This window comes from Oncorhynchus kisutch, unplaced genomic scaffold, assembly GCF_002021735.2.
Source record: "Oncorhynchus kisutch isolate 150728-3 unplaced genomic scaffold, Okis_V2 scaffold3257, whole genome shotgun sequence".
Lineage (NCBI taxonomy): Eukaryota > Metazoa > Chordata > Actinopteri > Salmoniformes > Salmonidae > Oncorhynchus > Oncorhynchus kisutch.
In genome coordinates, this window is record NW_022265202.1 from 201245 (window position 1) to 216716 (window position 15472).

The 15472-nt window shown below is 43.8% G+C and overlaps 2 protein-coding genes across 2 annotated transcripts in view; one reads left to right on the plus strand and one right to left on the minus strand.

Moving 5' to 3' along the window:
* LOC116371461 (lipopolysaccharide-induced tumor necrosis factor-alpha factor homolog) overlaps window positions 1–15472 on the minus strand; it is a 56237-nt gene that overhangs the window by 31110 nt on the left and 9655 nt on the right. The window lies entirely within an intron of this gene.
* The window catches only part of LOC116371460 (pentraxin-4), a 13103-nt gene continuing 8987 nt past the window's right edge, over window positions 11357–15472 (plus strand). The window contains exon 1 of the mRNA XM_031820338.1: window positions 11357–11534. Within this exon, the coding sequence (XP_031676198.1) occupies window positions 11441–11534 (94 nt within the window). The 5' untranslated portion in view covers window positions 11357–11440. The remainder of the gene's footprint in view (window positions 11535–15472) is intronic.

The following is a 15472-nucleotide window of genomic DNA, read 5'->3' on the forward strand; positions in this document are numbered from 1 at the left end:
ACATCATACAACCTGTCCCACTCAGACAACATTACTACATCATACAACCTGTCCCACTCAGACAACATTACTACAACATTACTACATCATACAACCTGTCCCACTCAGACAACATTACTACATCATACAACCTGTCCCACTCAGGCAACATTACTACAACGTTACTACATCATACAACCTGTCCCACTCCGACAACATTACTACAACATTACTACATCATACAACCTGTCCCACTCCGACAACATTACTACAACATTACTACATCATACAACCTGTCCCACTGAGACAACATTACTACATCATACAACCTGTCCCACTCAGACAACATTACTACAACATACAACCTGTCCCACTCAGACAACATTACACACAACATTACTACATCATACAACCTGTCCCACTCAGACAACATTACTACATCATACAACCTGTCCCACTCAGACAACATTACTACATATATACAACCTGTCCCACTCAGATAACATTACTACATCATACAACCTGTCCCACTCAGACAACATTACTACATCATACAACCTGTCCCACTCAGACAACATTACTACATCATACAACCTGTCCCACTCAGATAACATTACTACATCATACAACCTGTCCCACTCAGACAATATTACACACAACATTACTACAATATTACTACATCATACAACCTGTCCCACTCAGGCAACATTACTACAACATTACTGCATAATACAACCTGTCCCACTCAGATAACATTACTACAACATTACTACATCATACAACCTGTCCCACTCAGACAACATTACTACATCATTCAACCTGTCCCACTCAGACAACATTACTACAACATTACTACATCATAAAACCTGTCCCACTCAGACAACATTACTACATCATACAACCTGTCCCACTCAGACAACATTACTACATCATACAACCTGTCCCACTCAGATAACATTACTACATCATACAACCTGTCCCACTCAGACAACATTACTACAACATTACTACATCATACAACCTGTCCCACTCAGATAGCATTACTACATCATACAACCTGTCCCACTCAGACAACATTACACACAACATTACTACATCATACAACCTGTCCCACTCAGATAACATTACTACAACATTACTACATCATACAACCTGTCCCACTCAGACAACACTACTACATCATACAACCTGTCCCACTCAGACAACATTACTACAACATTACTACATCATACAACCTGTCCCACTCAGACAACATTACTACATCATACAACCTGTCCCACACAGACAACATTACAACAACATTTCTACATCATACAACCTGTCCCACTCCGACAACATTACACGCAACATTACTACATAACATTACTACATCATACAACCTGTCCCACTGAGACAACATTACACACAACATTACCACATAACATTACTATATCATACAACCTGTCCCACTGAGACATTACTACATCATACAACCTGTCCCACTCAGACAACATTACTACACCATACAACCTGTCCCACTCAGACAACATTACTACATATATACAACCTGTCCCACTCAGACAACATTACTACATCATACAAACTGTCCCACTCAGACAACATTACTACATCATACAACCTGTCCCACTCAGACAACATTACTACATATATACAACCTGTCCCACTCAGACAACATTACACACAACATTACTACATCATACAACCTGTCCAACTCCAACATTACTACATCATATAACCTGTCCCACTCAGACAACATTACTACATCATACAACCTGTCCCACTCCGACATTACTACATCATAGAACCTGTCCCACTCAGACAACATTACTACAATATTACTACATCATACAACCTGTCCACTCAGACAACATTACTACATCATACAACCTGTCCCACTCAGACAACATTACTACATCATACAACCTGTCCCACTCAGATAACATTACTACATCATACAACCTGTCCCACTCAGACAATATTACACACAACAGTACTACAACATTACTACATCATACAACCTGTCCCACTCAGACAACATTACTACATATATACAACCTGTCCCACTCAGACAACATTACTACATCATACAACCTGTCCCACTCAGACAACATTACTACATCATACAACCTGTCCCACTCCGACATTACTACATCATAGAACCTGTCCCACTCAGACAACATTACTACAACATTACTACATCATACAACCTGTCCCACTCTGACATTACTACATCATACAACCTGTCCCACTCAGACAACATTACTACAAAATACAACCTGTCCCACTCAGACAACATTACTACATCATACAACCTGTCCCACTCAGACAACGTTACTACATCATTTAAAATGTCCCACTCAGACAATATTACACACAACATTACTACAACATTACTACATCATACAACCTGTCCCACTCAGACAACGTTACTACATAATTTAACCTGTCCCACTCAGACAATATTACACACAACATTACTACAACATTACTACATCATACAACCTGTCCCACTCAGATAACATTACTACATCATACAACCTGTCCCACTCAGACAACATTACTACAACATTACTACATCATACAACCTGTCCCACTCAGACAACGTTACTACATCATTTAACCTGTCCCACTCAGACAACATTACTACAACGTTACTACATAATACAACCTGTCCCACTCAGACAATATTACTACAACGTTACTACATAATACAACCTGTCCCACTCAGACAACATTACACACAACATTACTACATCATACAACCTGTCCCACTCAGACAACATTACTACATCATACAAACTGTCCCACTCAGACAACATTACTACATATATACAACCTGTCCCACTCAGACAACATTACTACATCATACAAACTGTCCCACTCAGACAACATTACTACATCATACAACCTGTCCCACTCAGACAACATTACTACATATATACAACCTGTCCCACTCAGACAACATTACTACATCATACAACCTGTCCCACTCAGACAACATTACTACATATATACAACCTGTCCCACTCAGACAACATTACTACTACATTACTACATAATACAACCTGTCCCACCTAGACAACGTTACTACATCATTTAACCTGTCCCACTCAGTCAATATTACACACAACATTACTACAACATTACTACATCATACAACCTGTCCCACTCAGACAACGTTACTACATCATTTAACCTGTCCCACTCAGACAACATTACTACAACGTTACTACATCATACAACCTGTCCCACTCAGACAATGTTACTACAACGTTACTACATAATACAACCTGTCCCACTCAGACAACATTACACACAACATTACTACATCATACAACCTGTCCCACTCAGACAACATTACTACATCATACAACCTGTCCCACTCAGACAACATTACTACATCTGACTAATATATATCTATACAACTACATTTACCTGACTAATATATATTTATACAACTACATTTACCTGACTAATATATATCTATACAACTACAGCCAACTGACTAATATATATCATTCAACTACAGCCACCTGACTATTATATATCTATACTACTACAGCCACCTGACTAATATATATCTATACTACTACAGCCACCTGACTAATATATATCTATACAACTACAGCCACCTGGCTAATATATATCTATACTACAGCCACCTGACTAATATATATCTATACTACTACAGCCACCTGACTAATATATATCTATACTACTACAGCCACCTGACTAATATATATCTATACAACTACAGCCACCTGACTAATATATATCTATACAACTACAGCCACCTGACTAATATATATCTATACAACTACAGCCACCTGACTAATATATATCTATACAACTACAGCCACCTGACTAATATATATCTATACAACTACAGCCACCTGACTAATATATATCTATACAACTACAGCCACCTGACTAATATATATCTATACAACTACAGCCACCTGACTAATATATATCTATACAACTACAGCCACCTGACTAATATATATCTATACTACAGCCACCTGACTAATATATATCTATACTACAGCCACCTGACTAATATATATCTATACTACTACAGCCACCTGACTAATATATATCTATACAACTACAGCCACCTGACTAATATATATCTATACAACTACAGCCACCTGACTAATATATATCTATACAACTACAGCCACCTGACTAATATATATCTATACTACTACAGCCACCTGACTAATATATATCTATACTACAGCCACCTGACTAATATATATCTATACTACAGCCACCTGACTAATATATATCTATACTACAGCCACCTGACTAATATATATCTATACAACTACAGCCACCTGACTAATATATATCTATACAACTACAGCCACCTGACTAATATATATCTATACTACAGCCACCTGACTAATATATATCTATACAACTACAGCCACCTGACTAATATATATCTATACAACTACAGCCACCTGACTAATATATATCTATACTACTACAGCCACCTGACTAATATATATCTATACAACTACAGCCACCTGACTAATATATATCTATACTACTACAGCCACCTGACTAATATATATCTATACAACTACAGCCACCTGACTAATATATATCTATACTACTACATTTACCTGACTAATATATATCTATACTACAGCCACCTGACTAATATATATCTATACTACTACAGCCACCTGACTAATATATATCTATACTACTACAGCCACCTGACTAATATATATCTATACTACAGCCACCTGACTAATATATATCTATACTACTACATTTACCTGACTAATATATATCTATACTACTACATTTACCTGACTAATATATATCTATACAACTACAGCCACCTGACTAATATATATCTATACTACACTGCACAAAGTGAAAATCTGACCTAGATTTGTAAAATAGAATTAATTAGTTAATACTTTTCTTGTTTTGAGTTTATTTCACCTATTTGTTAACGGTGTGTGCGTTCACGTGTGTATTATGTGTGTGTGTGCGTTCACGTGTGTATTACGTGTGTGTGTGTGTGTTCATGTGTTTGTGTGTGTGTGTGTGTGTGTGTCTGGTAAAGTCATCATGTTCTGCCTCTGCTTCCCTGCCAGTGATGCATTGTGGGAAAAAAACAGATGTGTGTGTGTGTTAGGGGGCTTCCCATCCCTCTTCTCTCTCCTTCACCTCTATTAGTTACCCTCGGTAGTTCTCAGAGATAACAACCTCCGCACCTCTAGACACCCAGACCCCGGCCCGGCCCGGCCCTAACCCAGCCACGCTGCACTATGACCAGCCTCAGAGCCGGACGGAGGGCCCTGGCCCTGGTTCTCCTGGTTGTCCTCCAGCTTCAGGCCTGTAGGGGACAGGGGACTGCTGAGCTCAGGAAGCCCATCTACCAGAGACTCAGACGACTTGACGATCAGGTCGGTGTGTATGGTTTTGTATGTGTGTCTGTGTGAGTGTGTGTGTATCTGTGTGAGTGTGTGTCTGTGTGTGTCTGTGTATATATGTGTGAGTCTGTGTGAGTGTGTTTGTGTGTCTGTGTTTGTGTGTCTGTGTGAGTGTGTCTGTGTGAGTGTGTCTGTGTGAGTGTGTCTGTGTGAGTGTGTCTGTGTGAGTGTGTCTGTGTGAGTGTGTCTGTGTGAGTGTGTCTGTGTGAGTGTGTCTGTGTAAGTCTGTTCATGTGTCTCCCTTGATATGTTATTGTTTTATTACAAGAAAATTAAAAAATGTGAACGTTTTTATCCATAAGTGGGATACACTACATGACCAAAAGTATGTAGACACCTGATCGTCCAACATCTCATTCCAAAATCACAGGCATAACAATGGAGCTGGTCCCAGCTTTGCTGCTATAAAAGCCTCCACTCTTCTGGAAAGGTTTTCCACTAGATGTTGGAACATTGCTGCTATAACAGCCTCCACTCTTCTGGGAAGACTTTCCACTAGATGATGGAACATTGCTGCTATAACAGCCTCCACTCTTCTGGGAAGGCTTTCCACTAGATGTTGGAACATTGCTGCTATAACAGCCTCCACTCTTCTGGGAAGGCTTTCCACTAGATGATGGAACATTGCTGCTATAACAGCCTCCACTCTTCTGGGAAGGCTTTCCACTAGATGTTGGAACATTGCTGCTATAACAGCCTCCACTCTTCTGGGAAGGCTTTCCACTAGATGCTGGAACATTTCTGCGGGGACTTGGTCGGGCACTGATGTTGGGCGATTACGTCTGGCTTGCAGTCGGTGTTCCAATTCATCCCAAAGGTGTTCGATGGGGTTGAGGTCAGGGCTCTGTGCAGGCCAGTCATGTTCTTCCGCAGCGATCTCGAGAAGCCATTTCTGTATGGACCTGGCTTTGTGCACGGGGGCATTATCATGCTGAAACAGGAAAGGGCCTTCCCCAAACTGTTGCCACAAAGTTGGAAGCACAGAATCGTCTAGAATATAATTTTATGCTGTAACGTTGAGATTTCTCTTCACTAGAACTAGGGGTTCTGGCCCGAACCATGAAAATCAGCCCCAGACCATTATTCTTCCTCCACCAAACTTTACAGTTGTCACTATGCATTGGGGCAGGTAGCGTTCTCCTGGCATTAGCCAAACCCAGATTAGTCCGTCGGACTGACAGATGGTGAAGCGTGATTCATCACTTCAGAGAAAACGTTTCCACTGCTCCAGAGTCCAGAGGCGGCGAGCTTCACACCACTCCAGCCGACGCTTGGCATTACGCATGGTGATCTTAGGCTTGTGTGCGGCTGCTCTGCCATGGAAACCCATTTTATGAAGCTCCCCGACGAACAGTTCTTGTGCCGATGTTGCTTCCAGAGGTAGTGTTGCAACCAATGACAAACTATTTTTACGCTCTTCACCACTCAGCGGTCCTGTTCTGTGAACTTGTGTGGTCTGCTTCTTCGCGGCTGAGCCGTTGTTGCTCCTAGATGTTTCCATTTCACAATAACAGCACTTACAGTTGACCGAGGTAGCTCTAGCAAGGAAGACATTGATAAACTGACTTGCTGGAAAAGTTGCATCCTATGACGGTGCCACGTTGAAAGTCACTGAGATCTTCAGTTAGGTCATTCTACTGTCAATGTTTGTCTATGGAGATTGCGTGGCGGTGTGCTCAATTTTATACACCTGTCAGCAACGGGTGAAGCTGACGTAGCCGAATCCCCTCATTTGAATGGGTTTCCATGTACTGCTGTAAATATAGTGGGTGTGTAAGAACTGGAGATGATGTTGTGTGTTTGTTTCTCAGTTCCGTCGATTCCAGGAACAGACCCTGAGCCGGTTAGACCTTCTAAACCATATGTCTAATGTGTCGACCCCCCCTAGAGGCCAGAGTTCAGACCCTGTCTGACCAACACAGAAACCTCACCCAGGAACTAACACAACTCAGAGACACCACCACACAGGTTACTGTTTATATCATTTTAGTTATATTATTATTATTGTAATATATTGTTATATTTACATTTATGTTACATATTATGTTATATTTTATATTAAAATATATAAATACGTATGTATATTTATGTTATATTATTACGTTAAAATTATTGTTTGCTTATATTTCGTTTAGTTTGGGCCCTGTCATTGTTTTATCTTGTTTCTGTCCTGTTTTGTTTTGAAACATAAAAAATCGTATAAAAAACAGGAGCTGGACGTCCTGAAAGACCGGAGCAGTAAACTACAGAAGAAGAACAAGAGGATGGAGGGAAGACTGGCCTCGCTGGAGAGAGGACTGAGACACAGACAGGGACAGGTACTCTAAGCAACAACAGACAGGGACAGGTACTCAAAGTAACAGACAGGGACAGGTACTCTAAGCAACAACAGACAGGGACAGGTACTCTAAGCAACAACAGACAGGGACAGGTACTCTAAGTAACAGACAGGGACAGGTACTCTAAGTAACAGACAGGGACAGGTACTCTAAGCAACAACTGACAGGGACAGGTACTCTAAGCAACAGACAGGGACAGGTACTCTAAGCAACAACTGACAGGGACAGGTACTCTAAGCAACAACAGACAGGGACAGGTACTCTAAGCAACAACAGACAGGGACAGGTACTCTAAGCAACAGACAGGGACAGGTACTCTAGCAACAACAGACAGGGACAGGTACTCTAAGCAACAGACAGGGACAGGTACTCTAAACAACAACAGACAGGGACAGGTACTCTAAACAACAACAGGCAGGGACAGGTACTCTAAGCTACAGACAGGGACAGGTACTCTAGGCTACAACAGACAGGGACAGGTACTCTAAGTAACAGACAGGGACAGGTACTCTAAGCAACAACAGACAGGGACAGGTACTCTAAGCAACAACAGACAGGGACAGGTACTCTAAGTAACAGACAGGGACAGGTACTCTAAGTAACAGACAGGGACAGGTACTCTAAGCAACAACTGACAGGGACAGGTACTCTAAGCAACAGACAGGGACAGGTACTCTAAGCAACAACTGACAGGGACAGGTACTCTAAGCAACAACAGACAGGGACAGGTACTCTAAGCAACAGACAGGGACAGGTACTCTAAGCAACAACAGACAGGGACAGGTACTCTAAGCAACAGACAGGGACAGGTACTCTAAACAACAACAGACAGGGACAGGTACTCTAAGCAACAGGCAGGGACAGGTACTCTAAGCTACAGACAGGGACAGGTACTCTAGGCTACAGACAGGGACAGGTACTCTAAGCTACAGACAGGGGACAGGTACTCTAAGCTACAGACAGGGACAGGTACTCTAGGCAACAACAGACAGGGACAGGTACTCTAATTAACAACAGACAGGGACAGGTACTCTAAGCAACAACAGACAGGGACAGGTACTCTAAGCAACAACAGACAGGGACAGGTCCTCTAATTAACAACAGACAGGGACAGGTACTCTAGGCAACAGACAGGGGCAGGTACTCTAAACAACAACAGACAGGGACAGGTACTCTAAACAACAACAGACAGGACAGGTACTCTAAGCAACAGACAGGGGCATGTACTCTAAGCTACAGACAGGGACAGGTACTCTAAGCAACAACAGACAGGGACAGGTACTCTAAGCAACAACAGACAGGGACAGGTACTCTAAGCTACAGACAGGGACAGGTACTCTAAGCTACAGACAGGGACAGGTACTGTAAGCTACAGACAGGGACAGGTACTCTAAGCAACAGACAGGGACAGGTACTCTAAGCAACAACAGACAGGGACAGGTACTCTAAGCAACAACAGACAGGGACAGGTACTCTAAACAACAACAGACAGGGACAGGTACTCTAAGCTACAGACAGGGACAGGTACTCTAAGCTACAGACAGGGACAGGTACTCTAAGCAACAACAGACAGGGACAGGTACTCTAAACAACAGCAGACAGGGACAGGTACTCTAAGCAACAACAGACAGGGACAGGTAATCTAGGCAACAACAGACAGGGACAGGTACTCTAAGCAATAACAGACAGGGACAGGTACTCTAATTAACAACAGACAGGGACAGGTACTCTAAACAACAACAGACAGGGACAGGTACTCTAAGCAACAGACAGGGCCAGGTACTCTAAGCAACAACAGACAGGGACAGGTACTCTAAACAACAACAGACAGGGACAGGTACTCTAAACAACAGACAGGGACAGGTACTCTAAACAACAGACAGTGACAGGTACTCTAATTAACAACAGACAGGGACAGGTACTCTAAGCAACAACAGACAGGGACAGGTACTCTAAGCAACAACAGACAGGGACAGGTACTCTAAGCAACAACAGACAGGGACAGGTATTCTAAGCAACAACAGACAGGGACAGGTACTCTAAACAACAACAGACAGGGACAGGTACTCGAAGCAACAACAGACAGGGACAGGTAATCTAAACAACAGACAGGGACAGGTAATCTAAACAACAGACAGGGACAGGTACTCTAAGCTACAGACAGGGACAGGTACTCTAGGCTACAGACAGGGACAGGTACTCTAAGCTACAGACAGGGACAGGTACTCTAAGCTACAGACAGGGGCAGTTTGGGAAACACTGAGGCAGGGCCACCCAAAGTCAGTCCTGGGGCCTCCCTGGAATGTCATTTCAGTTTTTGCCCTAGCACTACACAGCTGATTCAAAGTTGGTTATTTGTGTAGTGCTCGGGAAAAAAAAGTGCACCCAATGAGGTTCCCAGGATCGAGTTAAGATGACCCTGCCCAGATAAAAATAGCTCACTCTTCCCGAGTGAATAATATAATGTCAATTAGCCAAATGTAGTGCTTATAATCTGTTCTGCTATAACTCTCCTCTCCTCTCCTCTCCTCTCCTCTCCTCTCCTCTCCTCTCCTCTCCTCTCCTCTCCTCTCCTCTCCTCTCCTCTCCTCTCCTCTCCTCTCCTCTCCTCTCCTCTCCTCTCCCCTCCCCTCCCTCCCCTCCTCTCCTCTCCTCTCCTCTCCTCTCCACAGGGCAGCAGGCAGACCCAGAGACTGAGTCAGGAGCAGGGAGAGTCTCTTTCCAGCCTCACCCTGGAGCTCCACAGCCAGGAGGGGCGTCTCGACTCCCTGGAGGCCCAGCGAGAGGAGCTTCTGGTCGGGCTGAGAGGTCTCCAGGAGTCCCTGAGGGAGCAGGATCTCCGGATGAGCCGGCTCGAAGGGAGGCTGGGGGAGCTTTTACAGGGGAATGTAATCTCTTCCAGGGGATCAGAAAGGACAGGAGACCCCATCACCTCCAACCTCACCCCCCAGGACACAGCACCCCCCACGGAGGACCCAGGCCTCCAGAGGGCAGAGCCCAAGACAGGACACCCAGACATATTACCAGCCCCAGCCTCAGGCTAACATTCAGCCTCAGCCCTACTCTCAGCCCCATCCCCAACCCCATTCCCAGCCAAAACACACAAAAGACAGGAGGATGAGGACAAGACTACAGCTTCCACCTCCCCACCCCACACAGCCTCCTTATCAGTCCCAGGAGGAGAGGAAGAGGCTGGGGGAGAGAGGACAGGAGAGCCCCCTGCCTGGTCATCCTCAACAGGGGCCAAAACCACAGTCTGTGGAGGAAACGAGAGAGGAAGTAGAGATGGAGAGGAGGAGGGGGGATGAGGTGTGGAGGAGGAGTGAAGTGACGCGGACAGAGATGAGGAGGGGAGAGAAAGAGCGGACAGAGAGGAGGAGGGAAGAGGAAGAGCGGACAGAGAGGAGGAGGGGAGAGGAAGAGCGGACAGAGTGGAGGAGGGAAGAGGAAGAGCGGACAGAGAGGAGGAAGGAAGAGGAAGAGCGGACAGAGAGGAGGAAGGAAGAGGAAGAGCGGACAGAGAGGAGGAAGGAAGAGGAAGAGCGGACAGAGAGGAGGAAGGAAGAGGAAGAGCGGACAGGGAGGAGGAAGGAAGAGGAAGAGCGGACAGGGAGGAGGAAGGAAGAGGAAGAGCGGACAGAGAGGAGGAAGGAAGAGGAGGAGATGAAAGGAGAGGAATCACAAATCCAGAACCTTCTCCAGCTTCCAGTGAGACACAAGATCCCTCTGCAGCACATCCCCAGGAGAGAAGCCACCAGTAAGTACCTTCAGATCAACCTCTGGCAGGTGTCAATAACAGGAAAGCAAAACTCCAGTAACTTTACCAGAATTCCCAGGTATTCCATCATTTCTGTCTGAAAGATTCCGGATGTCCTGCTTGTTCCATTGTGGTTCCAGGAATCTTCAAACTGGGAGTTCTGGAACCCCTCTGTCAGCATCACAACATCCAGTGATATAATGCCAATTAAAGAACTATAAAATAGAGAGGTGTAATGTGATGTGACGTCACATAGTATCCCATAATGAGGTGTAATGTGGTGTGACATCAAATAGTATCCCATAGAGAGGTGTAATGTGATGTGACATCACATAGTATCCCATAATGAGGTGTAAATGTGATGTGACGTCACATAGTATCCCATAATGAGGTGTAATGTGGTGTGACATCACATAGTATCCCATAGAGAGGTGTAATGTGATGTGACATCACATAGTATCCATAATGAGGTGTAATGTGGTGTGACATCACATAGTATCCCATAGAGAGGTGTAATGTGATGTGACATCACATAGTATCCCATAATGAGGTGTAAATGTGATGTGACGTCACATAGTATCCCATAATGAGGTGTAATGTGGTGTGACGTCACATAGTATCCCATAATGAGGTGCAATGTGGTGTGACGTCACATAGTATCCCATAATGAGGTGTAATGTGATGTGACATTACATAGTATCCCATAATGAGGTGTAATGTGGTGTGACATCACATAGTATCCCATAGAGAGGTGTAATGTGATGTGACGTCACATAGTATCCCATAATGAGGTGTAATGTGATGTGACGTCACATAGTATCCCATAATGAGGTGTAATGTGGTGTGACATTACATAATATCCCAAAATGAGGTGTAATGTGATTTGACATCACATAGTATCCCATAATGAGGTGTAATGTGGTGTGACATCACATAGTATCCCATAGAGAGGTGTAATGTGATGTGACATTACATAGTATCCCATAATGAGGTGTAATGTGGTGTGACATCACATAGAACCCCATAGAGAGGTGTAATGTGATGTGACGTCACATAGTATCCCATAATGAGGTGTAATGTGATGTGACGTCACATAGTATCCCATAATGAGGTGTAATGTGGTGTGACATTACATAATATCCCAAAATGAGGTGTAATGTGATTTGACATCACATAGTATCCCATAATGAGGTGTAATGTGGTGTGACATCACATAGTATCCCATAGAGAGGTGTAATGTGGTGTGACATCCCATAGTATTCCCATAGAGAGGTGTAATGTGGTGTGACATTACATTGTATCCCCTAGAGAGGTGTAATGTGGTGTGACGTCACATAGTATCCCATAGAGAGGTGTATAATGTGATGTGACATTACATTGTATCCCATAGAGAGGTGTAATGTGGTGTGACATTACATTGTATCCCATAGAGAGGTGTAATGTGGTGTGACATTACATTTTATCCCATAGAGAGGTGTAATGTGGTGTGACATTACATAGCATCCCATAGAGAGGTGTAATGTGGTGTGACATTACATAGCATCCCATAGAGAGGTGTAATGTGGTGTGACATTACATAGTATTCCCATAGAGAGGTGTATAATGTGGTGTGACAACACATAGTATCCCATAGAGAGGTGTAATGTGGTGTGACATTACATAGTATTCCCATAGAGAGGTGTATAATGTGGTGTGACATTACATAGTATCCCATAGAGAGGTATAATGTGGTGTGACATTACATAGTATTCCCATAGAGAGGTGTATAATGTGGTGTGACATTACATAGCATCCCATAGAGAGGTGTAATGTGGTGTGACATTACATAGTATCCCATAGAGAGGTATAATGTGGTGTGACATTACATAGTATTCCCATAGAGAGGTGTATAATGTGGTGTGACAACACATAGTATCCCATAGAGAGGTATAATGTGGTGTGACATTACATAGTATTCCCATAGAGAGGTGTATAATGTGGTGTGACATTACATAGTATTCCCATAGAGAGGTGTATAATGTGGTGTGACATTACATAGCATCCCATAGAGAGGTGTAATGTGGTGTGACATTACATAGCATCCCATAGAATAGTTAGACATTTTTGCAAACAAAAATGGAAATATCACATTTAAATAAGTATTCAGACCCTTTACTCAGTGCTTTGTTGAAGCACCTTTGACAGCGATTACAGCCTCTAGTCTTCTTGGGAATGACGCTACAAGTTTGGCACACCTGTATTTGGGGAGTTTCTCCCATTCTTCTCTGCAGATCCTTCAAGCTCTGTCAGGTTGGATGGGGAGCGTTGCTGCACAGCTATTTTCAGGTCCTCGAGAGATGTTCAATCGGTTTCAGGTCCGGGCTCTGGCTGGGCCACTCAAGGACATTCAGAGACTTGTCCCGAAGCCACTCCTGTGTTGTCTTGGCTGTGTGCTTAGGGTCATTGTCCTGTTGGAAGTTGAACCTTCGCCCCAGTCTGAGGTCCTGAGCGCTCTGGAGCAGGTTTTCATCATGGTTCTCTGTGTACTTAGCTCCGTTTCACCTTTCCCTCGATCTTGACTAGTCTCTCCCAGTCCCTGCCACTGAAAATCATCCCCACAGCATAGGGAGGGTGCCAGGTTTCCTCCAGATGTGACGCTTGGCATTCAGGCCAAAGAGTTCAATCTTGGTTTCATCAGACCAGAGAATCTTGTTTCTCATTGTCTGCGAGTCTTTAGGTGCGTTTTGACAAACTCCTAGCGGGCTGTCATGTGCCTGTGTTCCTAAGGAGTGGCTTCTGTCTGGCCACCACCCTACCATAAAGGCCTGATTGGTGGAGGGCTGCATAGGTTGTTGTTCTTCAGGAAAGTTCTGCCATCTCCACAGAGGAACTCTGGAACTCTGTCAGAGTGACCATCGGGTTCTTGGTCACCTCCCTGACCAAGGTCCTTCTCCACCGATTGCTCAGTTTGGCAGGACGGTCAGCTCTACGAAGAGTCTTGGTGGTTCCAAACTTCTTCCATTTAAGAATGATGAGGCCACTGTGTTCTTGGGGATCTTCAATTCTGCAGTATTTTTTTATTTTTACCCTTCCCCAGATCTGTGCCGCGACACAATCCTGTCTCGGAGCTCTATGGACAATTCCTTCGACCTCATGGCTTGGTTTTTGCTCTGACATGCACTGTCAACTGTAGGGCCTTATATAGACTGGGTGTGTGCCTTTCCAAATCATATCCAATCAACCGGAATTTACCACAGGTGGACTCCAATCAAATTGTAGAAACCATCTCAAGGATGATCAATGGAAACAGGATGTACCTGAGCTCAATTTCGAGTCTCATAGCAAAGGGTCTGAATACTTATTGTCACGCTGGTATGATGAATGGAGACAGGCGCAGGAAATGCGTAATCGTTTTTTTTTATTGACCCAATTACAGCGTGCCGTGTAAAGGCACGAAGCCCAAACAAACACGAATACAAACACAGGGTAGAAACCCAACAAAAGAGTGAGGAGTACCAATACAGGAGTACCAATACAGGAGTACCAATACAGGATTACCAATACACGGGACGAGACCCGGAATCATCTGTGCACAACACAATTGGCACGAAAAAGCCAAAACCACACAGCACGGGTACTGGGGTATTGTGATGTCAGTACGGGGTATTGTGATGTCATTACGGGGTATTGGTGATGTCATTACGGGGTATTGTGATGTCATCATGGGGTATTGTGTGTATATTGTTGAGGGAAAAATAAGGAATTGAATCCATTCTAGAATAAGGCCGTAACATAAGAAAACTCTAACAATGCACTGTATGTGTTTTACATCCAGAAACAACATCTGCTGAGCCACGAGAGACCAAGGAAGACACACACACACACATCTGATAAAGGCATTGTTGTGTTTTTCCATTCAGTTTGGAGGGAAAGGGGAGTTGAACCATTACATTTGCCCC